Here is a 25,552-nt window from a genome sequence, read left to right on the forward strand (position 1 = left end):
AAAAAGAAAACAAATGTTATGATTGTTTATTTGGAAGAAGACTTTGATGGATAAGAATGATAGGAAACAATAGTACACTATGTGAGAATATTTTGTCCTTCTTGTAGTATTTAGTTCGATAAGAGTGAAAGCAAAGAAAAATAAAATTAAAAAAGAAAGCAAATAATTCCCCCTCAAAGTTATAGATATGAAGTACAAATTTTTTTTGAACTTCTATTATTAATAAATAAATATCATTTTCTTTTTTCCAAATTTGTTCAAACACCACCATGGATTTACTATTCAATTATTCCACTACTTTCCTTCTCAAATAAAAATTAACAACACATCATTTTTTCTAAAAGAAGCACTCCAAAAATTCACGCAAACCCTAATTTGGTAAGTAAAATACAATGTTTCCTATTTTTATTCCTTTTCCCCAATATTTTTTTGTATTTTTATATTAAGTAATATATATTTTTTTAAAAAATATATTTTTATTTTTGTAATATTTATTTATTTCTCTACCTACAAAACAAACACCGACCTTTTTTTTCTTCTTCTCCGCTATATTACTTCCCAAAAGTCGCTCCTTTCCCACCTTCCCTTCCTTCCTTGCCTCGTCGTCGCCGATGGGCAAGTACATGAGGAAGGACAAGCACGCCGGCGAGGTCGCCGTCGTGGAGGTCTCCACCCACCAGCCCTCCCTCGGCGTTTGCACCCGCGCACCCTCGCCGCCTCCGCTGCGCAGGACTCCTCTCCTGCCTACCTCGAGCTCCGTAGCCGCCGCCTCGAGAAGCCTCTTTCCGCACCTCACGCCTCCAAGCCGAAGGCGACGATCCAGAAGAACTCCCCTGCTCCGATCGCTAGCCCTAGAATCGGCTCGCAGAAATCCGGCACGCCGAGTTCCGGGCCGGCGGCGAGGTCTGCTCGCTCCGCTAGGTCTTCGAGCGAGCGATCGCCGGACGTGGAGGTCTCGTGCGACGAGAACGTTCTCGAGCCCGATTCGAGAGAAAGGTGGGATTTCGCTCTGCTTCTTGTGGGAAACAAAACTATAGCTAACTAGTTAGGGTTTTGAAACCGGGACTTGTTTTCTCTTAAAACTAAGAAGGGAAAAGATTTTTCTTTTTTCTTTTGGTGTTTCCCTGTTCGTTTCTACCACACTCTGAAGCTGCACAGATTTATACGTTCGTTCTCAAGAACAGAACGGTCTAAAGCTCACACTTTTTCTAGATTCCTTGATTTTGTTTGCTTTTCTCCTACTGTACTTATTTGAGCATCATCTCATGTTTTAGCTTCAAGCATCACTAGCAGAGTAGCCCCCTCATCTGCGCTTCCTTTTACAATAAACTCACCGTGATTAATGGAACTCCTTTGTGTGCCCCTATTCTTTTGGGGGGGGACCTCCTTTGTGTGTCCCATGCCAAGTTATGCCTCATGTTGGATTCTCCACACATGCCATCCCCAAAATTGTTGTTTTCTTGCTTCTTTGGTACTTACAATATGTTTGAGACTGCTAAATGCCAAGCAATCCTTTGTTTCACTCACACTTCCTAACAATTTCTTCTTGATAGAGTTTTTCCTGAAAAAAAAACTAAAAATATCACATGCTTCAGTGATGTTTTCTTCTTTTCTGGTTCCATGCTTTGTCCAAAAAGTTTCTGAATGTCAGCATTTATTTGTGAGTTTCACTGAACAGGACAATAATTGTGTGTGTGTGTGTGTGTGTGTGCTGGAGTTCACTTATTTTTATTATTTCTACATTAGGTTTTTTGGGTTGTAGAGTTCGGAAGTTGGTGAGACTCAAAGTTAGAGTTTTTCCCTGTTGATTCTGTGGTTGGGCCATTGGCTGCATTAAAGAAAGTGGAGATGGACAACCATTAGAGAGAGCAAGTGAATGAAAGAATCAAAAGAACAAACAAAAAAAAAAGTTGATGTTGAGATATCCTAGTTAATGCTGAGGTTGCCAGCACATTCCTCCACAAAGTATCCTAGTAGATGACAACTATGTGATTGTGTCCATATCTCAATTATCCTCACCTGTTGCAAATGTACTGGTCATGCATTGAGATTTTTCAATAAATGTTCAAGCAATTGTTTCCTTTGATTTGAATTTTTAAGACAAATGCCCTTCTGACATGTTTAGTACCATTATTAACTTGACTGTATCCTTTGTCAGGATGATGGCATTATGTTGGGTGTTCTAGGTGGGCTCATGACTTCATGTGTAACCTTTAGTGCTCTTTTGTGACCTTGTAGATATTATCAGCTGTAGTGTTTTTCTAGCTCACTTCATGTTTGTCACTGTTTGCTATCCTTGATCATTCATGCATTCATGCATTGCTCGACTCTAATTCTAACTTGTTGTGGTTCTGGTTATTGCATTATCAGGGAGGTGACACCCTGCAATTTAATGAGGGATGTCGAGACAATAGGCACTCTGGGTTCTACGACAAAATCTACCTATTCAATTGTCAGCACGCAGAGAAAACAAAATGCCATCAGCCAGTACATCCCTTCTAATCAGGAAATGGAAGAGTTTTTTGCTGGGATAGAGAAACTTCAGCAAGAAAAATTCATCAAAAAGTAAGCGCTTTGTGATTTACTTGCACAACCCACAAAGTATCTTGATGAATTCCAGAGCCATGTCTTTAAACCCTGAAACTTTCTTAGGTGATGCTAACAGAGAATTAAGCAGTTATATTATCCTAATGTATGTATCTTGTTACAGGTACAACTTTGATCCTGTAAACGATTGCCCGCTACCAGGCCATTACGAATGGGAAAAAATTGACTCCTAGAAAATCTTTCTCCCTCTGTCTCATCTAACTATCTCGCCGAGGGTTCTGAGGGCGGGAAGCATCAGTCATCACTTCATATTCTTTGCATTGTAAAAATCCTCTAATGTAAGTCTAGTTGTTTCAGTCTAGTCTAGTGATGTAGGATCAATGGTTAGAGCTGATAAGAATCACACAAACTGAGAAGGAGAAAACATGTTGAAGCTGGATTGTAACTCCTAACAGATCGATTCCATGTGATCACTGGATTCAATCATCTTTATTTGTAGTTCATGGCATGAAAGACCTAATGTGGCATTTTTTTTCTTTCTTTCTGTCCTTTGGAGTTGAACAGGGATGCACCATGTTTAGTTCTAGTAGTACAAGTACTTGCAATGAATTTTAATGGTCCAGAATAGATGAGTCACTGTCATGTCAAGAATATGGTGAACATACTACTCCTCTTTGGCACTAAGTTTGCATTGCTTCAAATGTCACTCAGAAAAATATCACCTGTGCACACAGTGACCTATTTCAATGGCAAGCAAAAACTGAAAAGGTTCTGATGTTGGTGAGCATGAGTTTTGATGTAGAAATGAGACTTCATTCACAATGTTCAATTGTACTTGAACAATTTAGAAGTAATGAAGGTTATTTTGAAGGAAAGAGTTTAATTGTAGGAGACGCAAAGAAAATTTACACTGCCTTTTCTTTATCATCTTGTTTGGGTTTGAGAGACTGAGTTTGTATTATGTTTTGGCTTGGAAATATGAGGAGCAGGACCCTAAACATCAGGAAGAAAGAAAAAAAAAACTTTGAGAAAGAGACAAGTGGCAGAGCAGTGAAAATGATTTAAAAGAAAGCAATTTTTTTCTGTACAAAAGGCATCATCATCTCACTTCAGTGAGTTAAATCTAGCACTTGTACCAGCCTTTCAGAGTTGATGTCAGATATGAAATTAGCCTTATTTTACTCTGACACGACTTTATCAGGTAAACTAGAAAAATATATAACAAAATAAGTTTTGATTTCTACTGAGTGCTTCAGTGGGGCTACTCTTCTGAAATTTAATCAGAGTTCAATTTGTTTCCCATGTTTTTGTTAACGATTGCAAATGAAAAGATAAATGTTGTTTCACACTACAACTGACAACTTTATAGGAAAAAAAGAAGAAATTGTAAAAATAAGAGACAGAAACAACCAACACTAGAACTGACTGTTGGAAACACGAACAGTGGGCATTGCTTAAAGAAATGACTTTTAGCTAACAGTGCAAGAACTTTAGATGGGTGCATAAGCAAGTTTTTGCAGTACCTTAATTCTCCTCTGAAAGCATTTCATTCTCAGCAGCTTTGTAAGTTGGCATGGAAAGGTTTTGGTGGGATTCAGAGATGGCGTGGGGTTTGTTCTTGGCAGACATAGTCATGTTGGATTGGCAGGTCCATGCCACCTGCCAAGGAACAGTCATGTCAACACAATTTTCAACTGCAGGTAATTCAAATAGTTTTTGCTGTCTAACCTTATCTTGAGAAATAAGAGAGAAAAAAGAAGAAAACATACTCAATATAAGGAAATTTACATGCACAGTTTCGCAGTATAAGTTGAAGAAGGCTAAAGTTGATATAACAAAGGATTTATAAGCATCACAACAGTTCTCTCAAGTTCCTATTTTTACTTAGAGGTTCTCAAGTAATCTATCAATCAACCACCAATTCAACAAACAGGTGCATAGTTACAATGCACAAACCTCCTTGCTAATCCACACCTGCAGCATAAATTGTGCCAAGAATTGGTTTCATTATTTCACCAACCACAACAGTTGACTCTTGATGGCATAGTTGAAGGGTGCCTTTCTCAGTCCTGTTAAATTTTACAAATGAGCATCATGAATCACATCACGTGCTCAGAGGACATATATATCATTGTAGAGTGCTTTTTAATCAAAGCAAGGAATGATAGAAAAAATTACTAAAGACAAAGAATACATCATTGATATTTGTAAAGAAGTCTCTCTCACCTGTTTCCTCATCAGTTTACTCTACAAATGAAGACTTGCATAGCAAGCAATAAACCACTAACCAATGGATATTTATGTTCTAGTCACTAGAAAATTTAAGACAGATAAAACAGGATGGCATTATTCGGCAAGGCATCACCTGCATTGGTGGAAATTCTGAACAAGTTACAGAGGTATGCAATACCTAAACTTGTAGATTTGTTCTATGAATTCCAAATCTATGGAGCATCTCTTCATCCATGAAAACACTCATTAACTTGGTTTCAATTTCTCAACGTCCTCTTCTCTTTTGTAGGGCTGAAATACCAACAGAGTTTGATCACAACCTATATGAGTATGGGTCTGTTCGCTACAACATCCAGGTAAAAGTGTTAACAGCAATTGTATCATATTATCTCGATAAAACACAGGCTTCCTTTTCACAGCATGATTTATCACACTAGTCTTTAATATTTTTTTGGATCTACAATGTATAAAAACATTTGATAAGAAATAAACACATACCATCCAATCTGCAACACCAAACGGGCATAATTTAGTTTAATACTAAACCAAATAATTAGCATTTAATAGCAAAATAAAATTGAAACCTTTGGCAGTAAGTTGCACCATTCAGGTTATTTTTGAAAAATTCAGTACCTATGGGCAGGCATCAGAATCAAGTCCTCAAATTGTTAACCTGTCGATATGGATGCCACCAATATATCTTGAATCTGCTTCAGATTGTCTGCCAAATTGTACCATTCAAGACATCAGAAACTTGTATCTCGGTGTGGCAGAACTAGTGGAGCCTCCAAAGCAGGGTTTCAGGGTTACTCTGAGAATAAATTTCTCACAATTCCCAAAAAGAAAAGGTGTGGAATTTTCATATACTTAGTACAAAAAAAAAAAAATAGTCCCAGAAATATTATGGCTATTTGTCAGTCACGTTAACGCTGTCATGAATCCATGTCATTTGCCATGAATGCTCACATCTTCTTAGATACTGACCCCTTTACAAGTATGCTATTGTTTTGCAAAGATATATAGCTGTGTTGATTACTCAACTATTGTGTGAAGTAGCTAGATTCTACTAGAAAAAATATGCTAACCTCCAATCTCTTTCAGAAGCTCGTATGATGGCTATCACTGAGATTTCCTCGATACAATCAATCATACTGAGTTTGCAACTGAAAGATATGTTGTGTAGCCTCAAACTGAAGGACATGGGCAGTGGGATCTGCAGGCCAGTTAAAATTGTTTTTCAGCCCAGAGAGCCTTTCTTTGTCATCAAAATGGTAACTGAAGAAGAGTACTATTACTTTATAGAACTCCCTAGCAAAATTGTCTGTTTCTCTAAGTTGTGGATCAATATTTTGTGTTTGTTCACAAGATGGTCCAAATAACTCTCTTCCAATTTTTTTGACATTTTTTTCAAATTCTAATGCTTATAACAACGCTGGTCTTCCTGGACTCATAAATTTAGAACATACTGTATTATCTGTATCAGTATGAAACCCCTAAAGTCAACTTTATATTGGATCCAGCAAAGAAAGTTGACATGATAACAAAGATAAATGATATGTAATCAGATAAATGTGAAACTAATGAGAATATGAAGCAACAATGTAATCTTTGTGATGCAGCCAGAAAAGGTCACTGTGATATATCCCATGCGCTTCAAAGATGATTCAGATGTTGTTCTAGCAACATCATTCTTTCAGGTAAGTACTAGAGATGCTCATCATTCATCAAACTGATAAACTATCTCAATAAATATTTGATTACTCTTAAAGCAGAGGTAATGGCCTGCAGGAGCTTGTAGATGTTAGCAACTCAGCAGAATTCTCCAAAGCACCACGATGTACCTGGTCGCCAATCCCTCCCCCTGAGTTGAGACGAGAATCATTCCAAAATCTAACAACAAATGGAGGATTCGTCTCCTTTGGTATGTTTACACCTCTTTTGGCCTTCCCTTCTTAAGAAAATTTAGTAACAACTATATTCATAATGAATAAGGAACTTTCTAAATGTTATATTTCTTATGAAAATTATGAGCTTCAATGATTTTATTGTGCGCCACCAACTTAAATCTGTGAACATTGGAAAAAGATAATGCTTACAGTCCGGCTGGAATAAAACGTTTTTTTTTTCATGGTAACTCTACAGAAATTTTCTCGCAACAAATCAAAGTCGGTGCAAAAGGAGAAAATATTGTCAGAAACTTGCTGACTTTTATTGCCTATGTTAAATATCATGTAAAGGTACGTGAATGTAATAAAATATATTTATGCTGACTAGCTACTGAATCAGTAACCTGATATACTTTCAGCAGTGTACTAGAAGCTTTATTCAAAGAAAGATGAGGCAGCGTCAGGAAAGCCTAAATGAGGTGACTCCTACTCAGTACCTAAACACTTCACCAATACTACTAAAAAGCTTTTTATTTTTTAGATTATCAGATTTAAATGACATGCAAAATTAGTGCCAAGGTTCCAATGGTTCAGTATACGCACGTGCATGTGATAGCTATTTCATACAAGTAAAAACAGTGATTTCCTGCATTAACATACTTAATCCACCACAAGGATCCTATTACCATAGTTTAACATGGACTTGACTTGTAACTATCACTGGCAACTTACTGGATCAAGAGATAGATCACCAATCTCAGATGAGTTGTCCATGAATCCTTTTATTGCTTTTGACAGGTGATTGAAGCTTATGAATCTATGTTGATACTGGTTAGTAGACTGCTATTTGTGCCAATTTGTTCATCTTGTTCTTCCTAGAAATATTTCCCCCATAATATCTAATGCAATTATTATTTCAATAACTAGATTGATATAAAAAAAACTATATTGTTCATGCAATTTAATAAGATGAAAATGATGCAACCATCAGTCTTCTGGCACTTTGGTTGATAAAATGTGCTTGTTATTAGTAAATTTTGAATGGGGACAAGTAATCTACCTTTTGCGTGTAGAGACCGGATCCAGGGTTAATAATCAGGCTTATCCATTTAGATAGCTATAGGCATCTTATGGTATTGAACGTTAATAGATCAGACATCTGAGATATCTGATCCTATGCTTTACGAGGAACACTTGACTAACAAAATGTTGCCATCATGAAACAGCCAAAACCTCAATGAACTTGAAAATCATTCAGGTTTTTTTTTTTTTGGTAGAAAATACTATCAGATGTGATAATTTTATGACTCTTAACTGATAGTACAACACATGCTTACTAATTGCAGATCATAAGAAATGCAAGGATAGGAGGGCATGAGGACAACATAAAAGACCAAGGTGATAAATAACAAAGTTGGGTTCCTATATTTGAGGAAAATTTCAACCAGTAACTTGACTACTCAAATAATCTTATAACAATGAAGAATAGTAAGGCACATAATCTACAAAATATGGCTTCACATGTTTCTCATGCTCATCTTTGCATGCGAATGCAGGTCTTAAACATGCTAAGAAATGGAAGAATTTCTCAAAATCAACCATATTCAAAGGGAGGTATGGTATGATAACAAACCAAATCAAGAAATTCAATTTTGGGATCAGAATAAAATTGCTACTTCGCAACCGACGGCAATGGCTCAAGATCCCACTATTGAGAAAACATAGAAAATCAGACTGATCATCATCTATCTCTCATGTTCACTAATAGAAGTGCAACAAATAATACATGTAAGCCTCTCACCATTGACATAATATCATACGGTTTGAATTTTAACCAAAACTATGTCTTCTCATTGTTCTATTCTTTTGTTTTCTTAGGGTAGGCAGGAAGACTTCATATCAAGATTCAGTATGCTAGCTCAAAGTGCATGAGAATATGTGAGATATACATTGTTTTAAACACAGTTAACTGCTTACTTTAGTGGACATGTTACTGCACGCAGCCTTTCTATGGTGGTCGCTTCTCAAGTAAGGGGTTTATCATTAATCAATATCAATGCTGCTCTCAATATATCAACCTCTAGTCAGTCACGCCACAAAGTATGGTTTGCCAGATCATAGCTAAAATGAATTATCTTATGAAGTAGGAAAAAACCATAAACAAGGATGTATTATGCCTCACTCGATGCATTAAGGCTGAATTTTCCTTGTTTTCCCAACGTAAAAGGCAGTGAGTCCTAGCAATAGCTAACTTTATCAGTATGATTCTATCAATATCAAACTTCCAATTTCAAAATTGGTCGAAGCAGACAAATACGCCACTACCACAACAAGCATTACGTAGAATTGTAGGTAGCAATCACAAGGTCTCACTTTTTCCCTTAAGAAATGCTAAAAAAAAGTCTTATTTACTCATTCTTTAGAAGTAAAAACAAAAAAAACAAAAATTCGATCAACTGGATCATGAAGAAGGTATTACCAATGAACCGATGAATCAACAACAGGGTCTCCCTTCCGAACCCTAATCGAACCAATGAAGGCAAACCTGAGAAAGTAACGATGGCGGTGGCGCTCCGATCGCAAACCGGAGACAACGACGTTGACGCCCCTTTTTTCCTCAAATTATTTGAGAAGATTTGGCGTTCAAAAATGAAATTGTAAATAAATTCTGGAGAAGAAATGAAGAAGAAATCTTCGCCCTTTATTTCGTACCCAAACCGGTTCGGTTCGTTATTTTTAGCAAGCCAGCACAAGCTCAGCGGCTATTTCGGCCCGGTCTTTTTCAACGCTCACCCTTTCATTCACACTCGACAAACCCACACAAACAACTCGATAGGCTAATTTGGGCCCACCCGGGACTCCAGTGGCGGGTACGATCGGGGTAGGAGTTTTGTCACGTGAACACATTCGGTTCATTTAACTCGTCGCCGATAGAGACGCGTTCGGTTCCCCTGCCCGCCTTCTTCGTCACCTTCCGCTTTCTCTCTTCTCTCTTTCCCCTGCACTCGCGCAGTCTACAGATTTCTCCGATTCTCCGGAAGATCTGCAGAGATTTACTGGAGTCGTCGCCTCCATTGGATGCTTCAGAGTTCAATCGGATCGGCAAGCCAAATTTTACGATTTTGTTGTTGTTGTTGTTGTTGAACATCGAACTTTACGTTTCCATTTACGGTACCTAAAAACTCCTCTCTTTGTTTTTTTCGTGAATCCGAGTTTGTAGTTCTCCGCTATCTGATCCTCGTCATCTGTTTTGTTGCAGTCAATGAGATTTGTGGTATTGAGATTTAGATTGGATTTGGGAGAATTAGGTTTCCTCCGTTCTGATGAATGAAGCATGGATTTGGGAGTCCAAAAGCATAAGGTTTGCAATAGGAATGGAGCCGCTATTGCGGTGAAGGGCGTGAACGCGAAGGAGGCGACGGAAGCCGAGAAGGAGTCCCTTTTGGGCTCGGAAGAGAATGGGGCGGCGGCGGCCGATAAGAGGAAGAAGCGATTGGCAAGGCAAGTCCAGTGGAATGATCGGAAGGGGAACGATCTGGTGGAAGTTTTGGAATTCGAACCAAGGTCAACCCTAAATCTCTTGATCATGTTCTTGGCTTGTAGAACAATTTGCGTCCATTTTCAGATCTTTATTCTTCATATCAAGGTCAACCCTAAATCTCTTAATCATGTTCTTCGATTGTAGAACAATTTGCGTCCATTTTCAAATCTTTATTCGAACCCAGGTCAGTCCTAAATCTCTTGATCATGTTCTTGGCTTGTAGAACAATTTGCGTCCATTTTCAGATATTTATTCGAACCGAGGTCAGTCCTAAATCTCTTGATCATGTTCTTCGATTGTAGAACAATTTGCGTCCAATTTCAAATCTTTATTCGAACCAAGGTCAGTCCTAAATCTCTTGATCATGTTCTTGGCTTGTAGAGCAATTTGCGTCCATTTTCATCTTTATTCTTCATGTCTTTATTCGAACCAAGGTCGACCCTAAATCTCTTGATCATGTTCTTGGCTTGTAGAACAATTTGCGTCCATTTTCAAATCTTTATTCGAACCAAGGCCGACCATAAATCTCTTGATCTTGTTCTTCGCTTGCAGAAAATATGCGTCCATTTTCAAATCTTTCAAGGCAATTTCCACACAGATGATGTCGAAAATGGATGAATACATGATCTTCATTTCAAAAGACACCAAAATTTTGTTCAGATCTGTTCTCCAGTAACTGATCTTGAATTTCCAGGATTTAACAAAGTTTTTTTTTTTACCTTTATACTCTCATAAATTTACTTCAGTTGACATTTTGTTTTGCTTATTTACACAGTGATTCGAGTGATTCGGAGGATGAGTACTTGGACTCTTGTCTCTGCACCATCATGTAACTTCTTTTCTGCCAAATTCTGGTTTCATATATAGAACTGATTGATGTTGTCATATTAGAAGATTGAGCATTAACATCTTTTGGTTCTATTTTGGCAAAAATCAAAACTATATCCCTAATTATCATAAATCTTTAAAACAACCTTCTTTGCTTTTAAAAAGTTAAAATTCTCATATTTTTTTTCATCTCTAAAATACTTTTATTTTAATATTTTTTTAATAACTATTGAATAGCTATTATAATATATACGTTTTATATAAAAAAAACTCTTTATTACTTTTATTAAAATTATTTATGTTTAAAATTATGTTAAAAATTATGGATGAAAACCTTTTTAAAGTGTTTTTTTTTATTTGATGTTGCTTCTGTATATTTTATGTTTTAAAATTATTCTTATTTTAATGTTATTGAAGTAGGTACTCCAATCAATATAAAAAATATATATTGTAGTAATTATAATTTATAATGGTTACAATATAAATTTTTTAATTTTAATTAATATTAATAAATTGTATTGTAATAGCACTTTTCTTTTGTCAATATTATATTATAGTAATATTTCTACTTTGATATTAATAATATTGTACTATAATAACTATAATTTATAGCATTAATCGATCAATTAATATCAGTTATGATTATAACTATTTCAATTGTATATTTATAGTGGCTGTGAAATTATAATAGTTATAATTTTATAATCGTGTTATGATAACATCAAAAATAAGAAAATTTTAAAAAATAAAATGTAGAGGTAAAATGGACGCCCTTTTAATAATAAATCTAGAGAGTATTAGAACAAACAAAAGAGGAATTTGCCTACTAAGATCTTGCTAAATTGGAGTGACGTAAAAGAATGCTATAGATTGATAGAAGACCACACCACTAATTTAATATTTTTAAATACTAAAAAACAAAAAAAAGCCTAAATCCGGCGAATCATTTCATTCTTTGTTCGAAACATCCTCACGTTCTCCACGTTTCCCAGCCGACTTCCTCCAACTCCTCTCCACCGTCCCTTCCGAGAAGCACAAGGCAAACCCGTGTCACGTCCGCAGCGTGATATTTTTAAGCCCTCGATTAATTTACACCGTTGATTCGCACCGACTGTCCTCCTTTAAATACCCGCTTTCTCCTCCTATCGCCTCTCCTCATTGAGATCTCGATGATGTTGAGGAGCTCCTCCACGCCCATCCTCGGCTCCCTCCACCTCGCCGGCGACGGACTCAGCGTCCAACACCTCCACCCTGTTGCCTGCCACCACTTGTCCCCCGCCTCCGACGGCCTCCACGACGCCCCTCGCGGCATCCGGCGAACCAGCTCAGACGGAAACATCCGATCTATTCTTTCTGATGAAGAGCACCGTCCCCCTCTGAGGTGCTCTTCTTCTTCTTCCTCTCGGCGCTCCAATTATGTCCTAGAGTCGATCCCCTCTTTCTCCCTCTACAACCCTAACGTGGTCGCCGAGGAGGAGGAAGAGGAAGAAGGAGAGGACGGCGGTGCGAATCGAGAGGGGTCTGACACCGTGGGCTCTTTGAGGTCAATTGGTTCGGGCGGCGCCGCCCTGCCGCCTCTGTTCCTCGCGAGGGGACTCGGTATCGACAGGGTTGGGTCGGATTTGTTCGCCGCCGGGGACTGCGGCGACTTCTGCGGCGACTTCGGCGGATGCGGCGGGGGAAAGTGTGACGTGTTGACTGGGAGCGGAGGCGATCAGTCGGATGCGGAGACGTACTACAAGAAGATGGTGGAGGAGAATCCGAGCGACGCTCTGTTCTTGAGGAACTACGCAGAGTTCCTCTACCAGGTATATTCAATTTCCATCGATCACAGAAGACGCCGATTTCTTGTATTTGAGTTGCAATTTGACTGCGATTGATTAAACAAAGGCAGCTAACAATCATCATAAAAAAATGATTGTAGACGAAGGGGGATCTCAGAAGAGCAGAGGAATACTACTCCCGAGCAATACTGGCGGCTCCTGGAGACGGAGAGATCCTGTCGCAGTACGCTAAGATAGTGTGGGAGCTCCACCACGACGGAGAACGAGCTTCCATCTACTTCCAGCAGGCGGTTCGAGCATCTCCACAAGACAGGTTAGCATCGAGTTTCTGCCCATCAAAACATAGTCCCCTAACCCGTTCGATGAATTGCTTCTGAGAACCGACCTGCTCTGCGCTTGGCAGCCATGTCCTTGCAGCGTATGCTGGGTTCTTGTGGGAAACAGAGGAAGCCGAAGAAGACGGAGACTCGCAAGATTTCGCCGTGGAATCTGGCCACGCCGGAGTTCTGCCTCCTGTGATTGCTTGATGCTGAAATGCCAAGGAAGAACTGCTCTAAATTCTCAGTATCAACATGAACAATCAACAATTTGAAGAGACACTGGAGTTGTTTTCCCAGGAAAAACTAAAATCAAAATATGCACACTGATCATGGATGGATTGTCAACTGTGGCCACAAATTGCTGAAAAAAATCCAGAGATTTTTCCGTGCTATTTTTTGTTGAATATGAGAAATTGTTGAAGATAAATCAAGACTTATATATGACAACCATAAATTGTAGGACTCACCGTCATAGGGGTTAATCATGAGCTATCACTATCATTTGTCATAAAAAATAGTTATATTGTCGTATATTAGAATACTAATAGCTAGTTATGACTTAAACCAAATAGGTTATTTATCTTAGTTGTGTATATTTATTGTACATTGAATGCTCCTTAATCTAAAATTTCTGTAATTTGAATTTTAACATATATAAAGTGTGATCCTTTGGTGCAAAGAGGCTTAAGAATATTTTTAATTTTAGTTTTATTTTTATATATTAAAAGATAAAATTGAAGGGTGAAATTTATGTTTTTGGCTTTATTTTGGCTTTTAATGCAATTGAAAAGTTAAATTGAAGGCTATTGAATCTGGTGAAGTTATAGGTAATATTCTCTTGTTATGATTAATTATAATTTTTTAATTTATTTTTTAATAAATGATCGTAGTGGAATCGCTCCACCAAAGCTATCGAATATAATGGCTTTTGATGCAATGACGTAGTCATTTCTGATATTTTTAAAATAGATATTCTTTTGATGAGTATGGGCAGCTGGCGGCCGCGAGATAAGTCGTGACTCGAGCGGTGAGCCGACCGAGGGCGGAAATGAAATCCCGCTATCTTCCACTCAAACTGTTACGTATCGGTCGTCGTTTATATCGGTACACGACGACGTCATGGTTGCTCTCAGTACGCGTGCGGCGCACATGCGGCTACAGCGGACAGAGAACTAACTCGTCCAGTCGAACTGAAGAAGATGAGACTCACAGATACGGTACCAGTTTCTCACCACGTGTTCGTTTAAGCTGTTCCCTGTTGGATTCCAGACAGCAGTGTGAAGTTTAAGGAGTTGAAATTACGAAGACGCCCTTGTTGTCTTTGTGGGCTGCGCTGATTTATCGTTCCCATTTTGTCCCTGGCTCTCTCCCCCAAAACCTGTGGCAGCTTGCCCTCTTCCCTCTTCTCCGGTGACGCAGACTCGCCGAGCATGATCCCGTCGCCGTCGCAGCAGCAGCCGCCTGCGGCTCTCTTCCCGGACCTCAACCTCGATCTCAGCCTCGTTCCCTTCCCCAAGATCGAGCCCAAGACTGAGCCTGCCGATCATCTCTGCCCGACCGAAATGGGTCCCGTCGGCCCAATCGAGCTTTTCATCCCTCCTCCTAGCTCTAGCCCCAGCGTTAGTCCCTTCCTGGACTCCTCTTCCGTCGAAGATAAGTCTGCCCTCTTCTCGGAGTATCTCCGCCTCGCCGGCCTGTTCGCCGCCGCTGCCTCCTCCGCCGACCAGAACCCTATTTCTATTGTCCCTGCTCCCCCGAATCTACCTCTTGATACCGACCCTAGCTCTTCAGCCATCTCCGCCTCTCGCAAGAAGCGTAAGGCTCGATCGGCTGAGATGGTGCGCGCCTCCTCCCTCAGCGCCAGCGACCTGGTTCACTACCGCGACGTCGTCCGCCGAACCCGGATCACGTACGACTCCCTCCGTGCGTTTTTGCTCAGGGAGGAGGAGAAGGGAGACGGCTTTGACGCAAACTGGGGCAAAAGGATGCGCCCCGACCTCAAGGCGTCGACTCTCATGGCGGATCGCGATCTTTGGCTCAACCGCGACAGGAGAATCATCGGCTCCATTCCTGGCGTCCGCGTCGGTGACGTCTTCCTCTTACGCGCGGAGCTTTGTGTGCTCGGCTTGCACGGGCTTCCTCAGGCAGGAATCGATTACGTTCCGGCTAGTCGGAGTGCTAACGGCGAGCCCATAGCCACCAGCATTATTGTATCCGGTGGCTACGAGGATGACGAGGATAGTGGGCTCATGCTCGTCTACACTGGCCAAGGTGGCCGTGGCCCTAACATGTTCAGGCATTGCACGGATCAGAAGCTGGAAGGAGGTAATCTTGCTCTAGAAAGGAGCATGAATTATGGCATTGAAATTCGAGTAATTCGTGGTATTAAGTCCCGCCAGAGTCCTGGAGGGAAAATATATTTCTACGATGGTCTTTACAAGATCGTCAATTCCTGGATGGACGTAGGCAAGTCTGGGTTTGGCATTTGCAAGTACAAGCTTTTGAGAATTGAAGGCCAGGAGGAGATGGGAAGTGAAATTCTTAAGCTTGCAGAAGAGTTGAAGGTGAATCCATTGAGTGTCAGACCAACTGGTTACTTGAGTTTTGATATCTCAATGGGTAAGGAGAATTTCCCTGTTTCATTGTTTAATAACATAGATGACGATCAGGCACCATTGCTCTTTCAATACCTTGCCCGCCCAGTTTTCCCAGCTGAAGCTTTTCAAGGGAAGGCAAACGCTGATGCAGGAAATGGGTGTGAATGCATCTCGAACTGCTCAGCAGGATGTTACTGTGCCAAGAAAAATGGTGGGCATTTTGCATATGATGCAAATGGGTTTCTTGTGAGGGGGAAGCCAGTGATTTATGAGTGTGGTCCTTCATGTCGCTGTCCTCCGAGTTGTCCCAACAGAGTGAGCCAAAAAGGGGTGAAGCAACGGTTGGAGGTATTTAGGTCGAACGAGACAGGATCATGGGGAGTGAGATCATTGGATTTGATTCTAGCAGGAACATTCATTTGTGAGTTCAGCGGCATTGTACTAACTGGCCAACAAACTGAGATTCTTTCAACCAAAGGCCACTGTTTGGTGCATCCTGGCCAGTTTCCCGGAAGATGGGTGGAATGGGGAGACATTTCAGATGTCATTCCTGAATATGTTTCACCAAACTTTCCATTCTTGCCAAGGCTGAACTTCTCTATTGATGTTTCAAAATCGAGGAATGTTGCATGTTATCTGAGTCATAGTTCTAGGCCAAATGTGTTTGCACAGTTTGTACTATATGATCACAATAATTTGTTATACCCTCATGCTATGATCTTTGCAATGGAGAACATACCTCCATTGAGGGAACTGAGTATTGATTATGGGGTTGGAGAACCTGTGGAGAAACTAACAATGTAGTGAATTACATGTTCAGAGTGAGATTTTGAAGTTAAATTATGTTATTTTTGATAGCATGCCATCAATTGGGCATAGAGTCAAATGGTTCATTGGTAAGCTTTTTCAATCTTGTGTAGTATATTAGAATCTGTGTTTCCTTTGTCTTCTGTTGGATAGTTGCTTATATTTGCTTAACTGCCCAGCTAATTGCTTTGTTGCTCCAGATTCAAAATGCAACAGTTTCTTGTCTTTAGTAATATTGTTTTTAGTTTAGATGTAGTTTTATTGGTCATGGTTCACAGGATACATCTCTCGCTTAATGCAAATACTTAAGTTGGAATTCTGACATTAATGTTCCCTCTTTCATGTGCATCAACATATGAGTTTTTACTATTCACATATCAGAATATGATGCTCTCTGGATGCTTGTCGAGAACTTATATGACCAATATGTTGTCTATTTGCATTATTGCAGACCCAGACCTTTCTTCCAGCAACAGCAAGCAATTATGTTAAATTTCTACATGGATGATTTCAATTATAACCATACAATTCAATGTTTGCTAAGTAGAGTTTTCTTAGAAAACTTACTAAATGACTTATCTTTGAAATGAGTACATATAGAAACCTCCATCCTGATTCTCATTTCTTTTATTATCCTTTAGTTTTTTACATTCTCTTTCCTAATGGCAAAACATGATTCCTGGTGATCTCTAGTCATTAAGATTTTCAGATTTTTTTTTTTTTTTTTTGAATGGGAAACCCTGATAATAGCCTATTGAGACAAACGGACACGTATATTTGTTAGAGGATGATTCATGCATTGGGTTGCACTCTTGAGTTAAGAGATATTGAACAATGAAGCACTTGAATAAAGATAGTTCATCTATCTATTCTGAGGGTCCTTAGGGATAGCTCAGTAGGATGATCAATGGGTATATTGTTCATAATAAGCATGTATGTAATAATAGCTCTAATTGTCCAAGCTGCATAAAAAAATGAGTCATTGGTAGTTTAAATTTTGGTTACTTTTAATGCATGTTCCATGATGAAATGTCTGGTTTGATGCTTGGCAGGCCAAGTGAAATCTCATGGAGTCAAGATTCCAAAAGATATGTTCTCTCAGGGAGCTAATGACTATCTATCTCACTGCTGCCCCTGCTCCTTCTACAAAAAGAAGTCTGCAAAGACATTTTGTCAAGCTTCAGAAGATGCACGTCACTAATGACATGCAGAAGTAGTAGTTGTGTAAAACTGGAAGAGTTGGAGCTTGAAACTTTCAAGTAGTTTAAGCATCAGATGTATTTGGCGCACCATGTAGATGTTTGTACAGTCTAATGATGCTTTCTTGTGGACAATCTACGCCCATGTACAATTGTTCGATTGTGAAACCTGGACAAATGGTTTCTTTTGGTGAAGCAAATTTGAAGGAATGCAATCTTATTCCAAAGTGGGTCTTCAAGATGTACAGTTGCTCTGGTCAAGATGATCAATTGGGAGTGCAATCTGTAGAACGCAATGGTGATTAATAAGTCCTTTTAGTTGTTACTTATGTTTTTATTTTACTTTTGACTCTGTACTTAGGAATTTGATTAATAATATTAGAATTCACTTTTTTTTCTTTTAGTTTAGATTGTTTCCAATTCATGTTCATCATTCAAAATTCAAAATGATCTAAAGTTTAAAATGATTTGCTCTAGGGCTACAGTAAAAGGTGAGATAGATTTTTTAAATAACGAGATTTGAACTCTCTCATTCATGATATATTATATCTGCGGAGTTTGAAAATTTTGAATCCATCTAGTGGTTAACAGAAATTTTATATGGGGTCAAAATTTTAAAATGATTTACTTTTGTTCTTTAATATCCAACAAAGTGAATTTCTCTAGATTCAAAATTCAAATGAGCTAAAGTTTAAAGTGATTTATTTTTTTATTTATTTGTTTTTCTAATGTTCAAGAGTAGCCATTTTTTCAATCTAGACCAACACCTAGAGGAGTTGCTCTTCTTTTTTATGTTTGAAATTACGAAGATTGTTCTTTATTCATGAGAGGAAATGAGAGGGGACCAAGGTGAGAAAAGATAAATATACTTTTGTAATAAATAAAGGTATGGCCACATTTAATATTTTTATCTAATTTTGATGAATAGATTTTGTTGTTAGAAAAATTTGACGTCTTCGAAATTAGTTATGATGTTTTCTCATATGTTGTTTTTACAAAGGATCTCTTTATAGGATTTGCATTGCTTAAAGGGCATTGTGGAGTCAAAAACATGGTCTTTTGTTTCACAAATCCTCTAGTTTTCATTTGTTTTTGTACTTTTTAAGTTATATACTAGTCACTTCTAACTACTTGAAAAATTATTAACCGATCGATCAAGATCGAACTAGTAATGACATGAGTGTCCATCACAAAGGGTTCACTTTTCTCTCGATAAAAGTGGTTAGGATGTATCCCATTCTCTCCTCATGTGAAACGATAGAAGCAACACAAACATACCCAAAGGAGATCAAGCTGATACAAGAGAAAAAAAAAAAAGATAGCCACAGTTCTTCAAATCCAAAGATCTTCGGGCTCTCGTTCAGCGTCACGAGACGATCATCAATCGGACATAGGTTCGATCACATAAGGAATCATCCAGGTTAACTACTTTGATTCAGACTCCTCCCTCTCTTTGATTTGCTCTTGTTTTCCTGCATTCTCTTCTTTTTTGCTTCAGGAGTAGTCCAAGCATAGTCGGGAGGAATGGCAAACGGATTATGTATGTCTTCGACGCGGCTACTCGGCCCCGATGCCATGGAGTAGCTTTGACGATATGGTGCCTTGATCCATTGGATCCAGGAGTTGGATGTCGATGCTTCAGCCACCTTGTTACCGGGGCTGGAAGGAGGAGTCGAGAAGTCCTCCGCTGGCTGTAGTTCTTCAAACTTGGTGAAAGTAACCAGGACTCGGATGGTAGGAATGACCGGAATCGCGACCTGAAAATATTCTTCGATCGAATTAGCTATATTGATCATGTTATGTTTAGGCCTAAATTCTATCAGTTGACTTTTGGTTCTTACATTTAAGCCTACCACAACTCATCATGTGGAATTACACTCGAAGCCTTATGATCCCTATACCTCAAACCCCAAACCCCAATCTCAAAACCCCAAACCTCAAACCCCAAACCCCAATCTCAAACCCCAAACCCCAATCTCAGACCCCACTCTCAAACCCTAAACTCCCAAACCCTCAAACCCCAAACTCCAACCCTAAACCCCCAAACCCCAAATCCCAAATACTGATCAGTTGGCGCAACGTACCTTGACTGGAAACGTTCCAGGAGGAAGCTTCGTCGTCATGAGATCCCTCAACCGGCGAATGGCCTTGACTTTGTCGGCGAGAATGTCGAGCAGCGGCAGCAGTTCTTCTGTCTGAAGCGGAAAGTCGGGAGAGAGCCACAGAACTGGCCTCAGACCCTTTCTGAACTCGCTCTCTTTCCCACTCTTGAGATCCTTGTGATCCCTTCCCTTCTTGAGATCTTCAACCTTGTTCGCGACATCTATCGAATGCCTTCCGGGCTTATTCTGGTAAGCGGTCGGCGAATCGCCGGGAAGGTCGCTCGCCTTCTTCTCCAGAGAGAGTGAATTCCTTGGCGGCGCAGTCTTCTTCTGATCGTCTTGTCTGTGATTGCTACTGCCTCTTTTACTCCAATTGCTGAACCAACTCTTCCGATCATGCCTTCTCTCGGCGTTGCTGCTGCTGCTGCTGCTGTGAGTGTCTTCCATTGCCGGCGGCGTCCTCGGTTCATGGCAGCTATGCCGATGAGCAACGTAGGAGTCAGATTGGGATTGCTCCGGGGATCCCATTTTGAGCGCGTTCTCCAATTGCTGTTGTTCGTCCTCCGTCAGTATCCCCTCGAACTCTTCGCTCTCGGACTCGTTGTCGTCGCAGCAAGATAAGAATTCCTCGTCGGTCATCGCGCCGGGCACTCTCCGGGACTTCATGCTCACCACGACGTGGTGCATATCATACACTTTAGCCTTCCATGGACCGACCGTCTCGGACCTCTCTTGCCTTCGCCAGGTGAGCTGGGGGAGGAGCACTGCCTGCGTGACGTCGATCCCCGGCCGGAAGATGTTGGTTTGGGACATGGCGGAGACCTCCTGGTGGATTTCTGCCTCGGTCGAGGGCGCGCCGGCGCCTTCCAGAGCGTTCATTACCTCTTTGTCCTTGTGGGAGATGATGCACAGGGATCCCGGCGGCAGTCTGCCGTCCTCTGTTCCGTTCCCGAGGAAGAGGATGGTTTGGTCGGAGCGCTGAATCTTGAAGCCGTCGAATCCAGCGAGGGTGGTGTCGGCGCGCAGGTTGGAGCCGCGCTTCCAGATCTTGTAGGTGTCGGAGGGGGCGATGCGGGAGATGAAGGGAATGACGGAGCTGTCGAAGTTGAATGTGATCTCCATGTAGAAGTCGCGCATGCGGCGCATCGTGGCGAGCAGCCGCGGCAGGCGGCGGCACCACTTGGCCCAGACGAGGGGCTGGTAGTGGCTGACGATGATACGGGCAAGGTTGTCCTGGCGGGCGCAGATGGCCTCCTCGAGCGCGCTCCAGCCTTGCTCGTTCTGGAGGCTCCGGTCAGCGCCGGAGGCCATGAGCATCTCGACGGCGGCGGCGTCGCCGAGGCGGACCGCAAGATGGAGTGGTGTCTCGCGGTTGGGGACGTCGCGGCGGTCGATGAAAGCTGAAATGGCGTCGGCCTTAGCTTCCTCCGCCAGGGACTCCGCCTCGGTGGTGATGGAGGACGGCTCGGCGAGGCGGGGCAGCGACGAGAGAATGCGCTTGAGGGCGGCGTAGTCGTGCCCCGCCACGGCCTGGTGGACCGAGCTGTGCGCGTATGGATCTGCTCCGGCCATCACACCACCACCTCCTCCTCGGATTCGGCTTGAACTGTTCGATTAATCATCAAAAATGGCGAAATCGAAATCAAAATCAAAATTTTGAGACTTTTCCAGCTTCAAATCTGTGAAATGCAGCAAAATCATCAAATCTAAGAGCAAAGAGAAGAAGATTGATCTAAGGCGCTAGCATAAAAACAAAAGAAAGACCTTTCTATACTTTGAATAGAAGAAAAAAAAAACCCAAAAAACTTCTTCTTTCCTCCTCCTCCTCTAATTTAGTTTACCTAAACTGTTAGATTAAGCGCCGGAATCGGAAAAAGTCGACATCATAAAAAAAAACAAAAAAAAAATCTACAGAATGCAGCAAAAGCAACAGATTTAACAAGGAGGAGAAGGCTCGATCTTATCCACAAACAGCTGACACTGCAAGCTGCGGGCCTCCATAGCAAAAAGAAAAGCTCCAAAGAAAGGATGCTCAATGGAGAACAAGAAAGAGACGAGAAAGCTCAGATCTTTCGCAAAGAGAAACAAGGAATCGGGGAGCAAATATACGAGCGCAATAACAAGCAGAGAAAAAATCGTCCTGTTTTTCTCTCTTCGCTTGGCGGAAAGGCGCCTCACTTGCTATTTTTGGCCGGAGTTGGGCCCCGCCAGGTGTCGTCCGCCTCGGTGGCCGACGGATTCGCCAACCGCGGGAGCTTTAGGTGTTGACTGGACGGCCGGGATCGCCTCGCCACTGGATTCGGCGCTGTTGGTGACGTGGATCGTTAGGATCAGCAACGACGATAGTTTTGTTTCGTCGCGACTTCAATCCTTCCCGCCTGTTCTTCCCTATGCTTCTGCAAACGTTCCAGCGTTCCACAATCCTTGGAGGTTCATCCACCAGTCGATCAAAATAGCTTCTTGTTGCTCCGATCGAACTGTATCAGAACTGGTCGAATCGACCTCACAAACAATAGAACCAACGAAGCTGCTCGTCGCCACGTTTCGATCCATCAAACCCCATAACGTGCTCCCTGCAACAGGGCACGCAATGTGCTCGCTGAAAGTCCATGTGACGCCCTGGGGCCAGAGCAGAAGAAGAGAGACGAGGAAAGAGAGGGTGGTAAAAACCCTTGCGACACCAGCCCAGCCTTTCAATTTCTAAGCTCTGAGTTGGCTCCATTCGATTAGATTTCACTGGATCCAATCTCGCCACAATTTTGTAAGGTTTTGTGAGTCATCGAGATATGCAGCAGCAGTGGCTAAGGGACCACTGGTTCTTGGCAGAGAGGGAGGGAGGTAGCAGGTTGGGGACCCCTCTTCATCAATCGCCATTGTTTAGGCTTCGTTGGGATCCTTTTGTCCTCGCATGGCAGTGGTGGATGCCCCACCCCGAAAAGAAAGGGATGTTAAAAGCTGTCACTGTCCTTGGGAATGACAATGGAGCAAAGAAGAGGAGGGGGAGGTTTAGGGTTTAGAGTTTAAGGATTTAGGCAGCTTGTGTGAGGTCAAAGATGCCGTTTGCTCCCTTTGGTGTTCTTGAAATGGGACTGAATCCATCCATTTGGCTCAATTCAGTTAAATGGAAGTCGAAGGGTTTGGCATTCTAGTTGGATTAGCTTCTAGTCAAAGGGAGTTTATGATTCATCTACTTCGCAGTGCGTCGAGTCATTTGATTTCGATGTGGTGGACACGAAAGGATTCGGATCGAGCATTCGAGGATTTGGATTGAGCATTCTCCAATGAATAGGGCAGGTTCGATTCTGTAAAGTAGGAACGAGCATGATGTGGTTCAGTGTGTCTGTTCTAAAGATCAAAGGAATTCATAATTTGATTGCTCCAACGTGGTCAGGAAAGGCTTAAAATTGATAAGAAAATTTGAAATTCTAGAAAAAGTCCCTTTTCTTTTCCGGAGCCTTCTCATTAAATAGAATTACTTTACAATTTATCTTTAGTAACAAAGTAAATATAGATATCATATTAATTACAGATAATCTAATTTAAATATGTACTAATTACAAATAATATACTCTAGATAATAATATATACACAACTAATTAGCACAATTATGGCAAAGTAAATTCCATACTTGATAGGCCATAATATATCTGCCATTGATATCCCCCCTCAAATTGATGTTGGATGATCAACAAGTATCAATTTGTCAATAAGAAAGTGATGACGGTGTCGGGAGAGAGCTTTAGTAAACACATTAGCAATTTAGAATTCGGTGGTTATATGTGGAAGAGTGATGACACGAGCATCATATGCTTCACGAATAGAATGACAATCTACTTCGATGTGTTTAGTGCATTCGTGATATACTGGATTAGCAGCAATTTGAATAGCACTATTATTATCTGCATGGAGTGGAGTAGGCTCAAGTTGGGAAAACCCAAGTTCACCCAACAGTCCACGAAGCCAAACTATTTCAGAACAAGCGGAGGACATAGCGCGATACTCTGATTCTGTGGAAGACTTAGACACCCGATCTTGCTTCTTACTTTTCCAAACAATAAGAGAAGTACCCATAAACATGCACCAACCTGTAACTGAGCGTCGAGTATCAGAACAACCAGCCTAATCAACATCACTATATGCAACCAAACGAATAGGAGAGCCCACAAAGAAGAAAAGTCCCCGAGAAGAAGTGCCATGCAAATAGCGAATAATGCGTCGAACTGCAGCCAAGTGAAGATGTGTAGGTGCTTGTAGAAATTGACTAACTTGTTGAACAGAAAAGGCAATATCAGGCCAGGTAATAGTCAGATAGTTCAAGCTCCCCACTAGTTGTCTATATAAAGAGGGATCTGGGAGAAAATCACCCTCATCACGGCGATATTTAACGTTCACCTCTAAAGGATGATCAACAGAATGACCATCCTGCAAACCAGCCAAAGTCACTATCCCTTGGAGATATTTATGTTGGTGTAAGAAAATCCCAACTGGAGTAGAGTGCACCTCAAGCCCCAAAAAATAGTGTAAAGATCCCAAGTCTTTCATATGAAAAGACCCTTGAAGATGCTCTTGAAGCTGAGAAATTAAGACAGAGTCGGACCCCAAAATAACAATTCATATCATCAACATATACCAGGAGCAAGACGATTCCTTTCGCAGTTTTGCACAGGAATAAAGAAGAATCATACTGACTTTGGACAAAAGAGAAGCTAATAAGCGTAGAGTGGAACTTGTCAAACCAAGCACGTGGAGCCTGCTTTAAACCATAGAGTGAACGTTTTAGTTTGCAAACATCAGAAGAGGGTGTAGAAAATAACCCTAATGGTGGAGTCATATAAATTTCTTCCTTAAGATTTCCGTGCAAAAAGGCATTTTTCACATCCATTTGTCGTAATGACCATCCCTTGGAAGCAGCAATAGCTAGGATAAGTCGCACTGTCGTCATCTTGGCTAGCTACTGGAGCAAATGTTTCCTCATAATCCACTCCATACTCCTGGCGATTACCGAGTACCACCAGCCTTGCTTTATATCTATCAATTGAGCCATCATATTGTAGCTTAATGGAATATACCCATTTATAACCAATGGGCTTAGCACCATCTGGGCAAGGAACAATATCCCAAGTGTGATTCTCCTGAAGAGCCTGAAGTTCTTCCTGCATAGCTTTAACCCAACATGCCTGCTTAGTTGCATGCGAATAAGAGGTAGGAACTGTAGTATCAGTTAAAGTGGCAGAAAAACCATATTTATCAGGAGGATGACGAGTGCGAGAGGATCTTCGAAGAACCATTTGATTAGGATTGAGAAGAGTTTGTGATGGTGAGGTTTTTCGCCGTTGATATATAACGCCAGGTATAAATCGATTAGTTGATGGAGAGATATCCTCAAAATGAGGAAGAAGAATACTTCCAGAAGGAGAAACATGTTGTGGAAAATAATACTCATGCTCAAAGAAAATCACATTTCAGGAAATACGCAAACGATTAGCAATCGTATCATAACATAGAAAACCTTTTTGAGCATTGTTGTAATCCATAAAAGCACACCGTACGGATTGAGCTGTAAGCTTGTGACGCTCATGAGAAGGCAAGTGGACAAAACACACACACCCAAATGTGTGCAACATGTGATAATCAGGATGCATACCAAAAAGACGATAGTAAGGAGAAAATCAAAATTCAGTTGTTGAGAAGGCAACCGATTAATCAAAT

General features: G+C 40.9%; 5 protein-coding genes, 1 long non-coding RNA gene and 1 pseudogene across 13 annotated transcripts; 5 read left to right on the top strand and 2 right to left on the bottom strand.

Moving 5' to 3' along the window:
• Positions 1-560: 560 nt before the first annotated feature.
• LOC141838970 (cyclin-dependent kinase inhibitor 5-like) lies at positions 561-3,083 on the top strand (annotated as a pseudogene).
• Positions 3,084-3,328: 245 nt separating this feature from the next.
• LOC141838971 (uncharacterized) lies at positions 3,329-6,657 on the bottom strand. The gene is made up of 6 exons (XR_012602671.1): positions 6,541-6,657; positions 5,865-5,992; positions 5,413-5,500; positions 4,504-4,616; positions 4,071-4,206; positions 3,329-3,540 (listed from the first exon to the last, which is right to left on the bottom strand). It is a non-coding gene; the product is annotated as an uncharacterized LOC141838971 (long non-coding RNA).
• Positions 4,888-9,190, top strand: LOC141838969 (actin-related protein 2/3 complex subunit 2B). 4 transcript variants are annotated; one of them, XR_012602668.1, is made up of 11 exons: positions 4,888-4,946; positions 5,069-5,135; positions 5,423-5,627; positions 5,881-6,050; positions 6,399-6,476; positions 6,568-6,700; positions 6,922-7,016; positions 7,088-7,144; positions 8,012-8,063; positions 8,222-8,453; positions 8,544-9,190. XR_012602668.1 is itself a non-coding variant. In XM_074726606.1 (10 exons), exons 1-10 carry the CDS (start codon positions 4,888-4,890, stop codon positions 8,401-8,403), a joined length of 1,098 nt encoding a protein of 365 aa, XP_074582707.1. In that variant the 3' UTR covers positions 8,404-9,190. The 4 variants fall into 4 exon arrangements, 1 of the variants encoding a protein (XP_074582707.1); XR_012602669.1 differs by having other exon boundaries at positions 8,549-9,190; XM_074726606.1 differs by having other exon boundaries at positions 8,222-9,190.
• Positions 9,191-9,628: 438 nt separating this feature from the next.
• LOC141841784 (uncharacterized) lies at positions 9,629-11,127 on the top strand. Of its 4 annotated transcripts, XR_012602828.1 has the most exons (5): positions 9,629-9,836; positions 9,925-10,229; positions 10,351-10,469; positions 10,759-10,878; positions 10,982-11,127. XR_012602828.1 is itself a non-coding variant. In XM_074729978.1 (4 exons), exons 2-4 carry the CDS (start codon positions 10,000-10,002, stop codon positions 11,037-11,039), a joined length of 408 nt encoding a protein of 135 aa, XP_074586079.1. In that variant the 5' UTR covers positions 9,629-9,836; positions 9,925-9,999; the 3' UTR covers positions 11,040-11,127. The 4 variants fall into 4 exon arrangements, 1 of the variants encoding a protein (XP_074586079.1); XR_012602829.1 differs by lacking the exon at positions 10,759-10,878; XM_074729978.1 differs by lacking the exon at positions 10,351-10,469.
• Positions 11,128-12,180: 1,053 nt separating this feature from the next.
• LOC141841707 (uncharacterized) lies at positions 12,181-13,817 on the top strand. Its single transcript, XM_074729889.1, has 3 exons — positions 12,181-12,842; positions 12,959-13,131; positions 13,222-13,817. Exons 1-3 carry the CDS (start codon positions 12,204-12,206, stop codon positions 13,343-13,345), a joined length of 936 nt encoding a protein of 311 aa, XP_074585990.1. The 5' UTR covers positions 12,181-12,203; the 3' UTR covers positions 13,346-13,817.
• Positions 13,818-14,473: 656 nt separating this feature from the next.
• On the top strand, positions 14,474-17,729 carry LOC141842257 (histone-lysine N-methyltransferase family member SUVH9-like). Its single transcript, XM_074730471.1, has 2 exons — positions 14,474-16,631; positions 17,595-17,729. Exon 1 carries the CDS (start codon positions 14,569-14,571, stop codon positions 16,537-16,539), a length of 1,971 nt encoding a protein of 656 aa, XP_074586572.1. The 5' UTR covers positions 14,474-14,568; the 3' UTR covers positions 16,540-16,631; positions 17,595-17,729.
• A 1,318-nt stretch (positions 17,730-19,047) lies between these two features.
• On the bottom strand, positions 19,048-21,540 carry LOC141840515 (uncharacterized). 2 transcript variants are annotated; one of them, XM_074728527.1, is made up of 2 exons: positions 19,826-21,540; positions 19,048-19,498 (listed from the first exon to the last, which is right to left on the bottom strand). In XM_074728527.1, exons 1-2 carry the CDS (start codon positions 21,413-21,415, stop codon positions 19,163-19,165), a joined length of 1,926 nt encoding a protein of 641 aa, XP_074584628.1. In that variant the 5' UTR covers positions 21,416-21,540; the 3' UTR covers positions 19,048-19,162. The 2 variants fall into 2 exon arrangements, with proteins under 2 accessions (XP_074584628.1, XP_074584629.1); XM_074728528.1 differs by having other exon boundaries at positions 19,048-19,509.
• Positions 21,541-25,552: the final 4,012 nt, after the last annotated feature.

The sequence above is a fragment of the Curcuma longa genome, chromosome 11, assembly GCF_044706935.1.
Source record: "Curcuma longa cultivar G26 ecotype Majalengka, Jawa Barat chromosome 11, ITB_CL_G26_1.1, whole genome shotgun sequence".
Lineage (NCBI taxonomy): Eukaryota > Viridiplantae > Streptophyta > Magnoliopsida > Zingiberales > Zingiberaceae > Curcuma > Curcuma longa.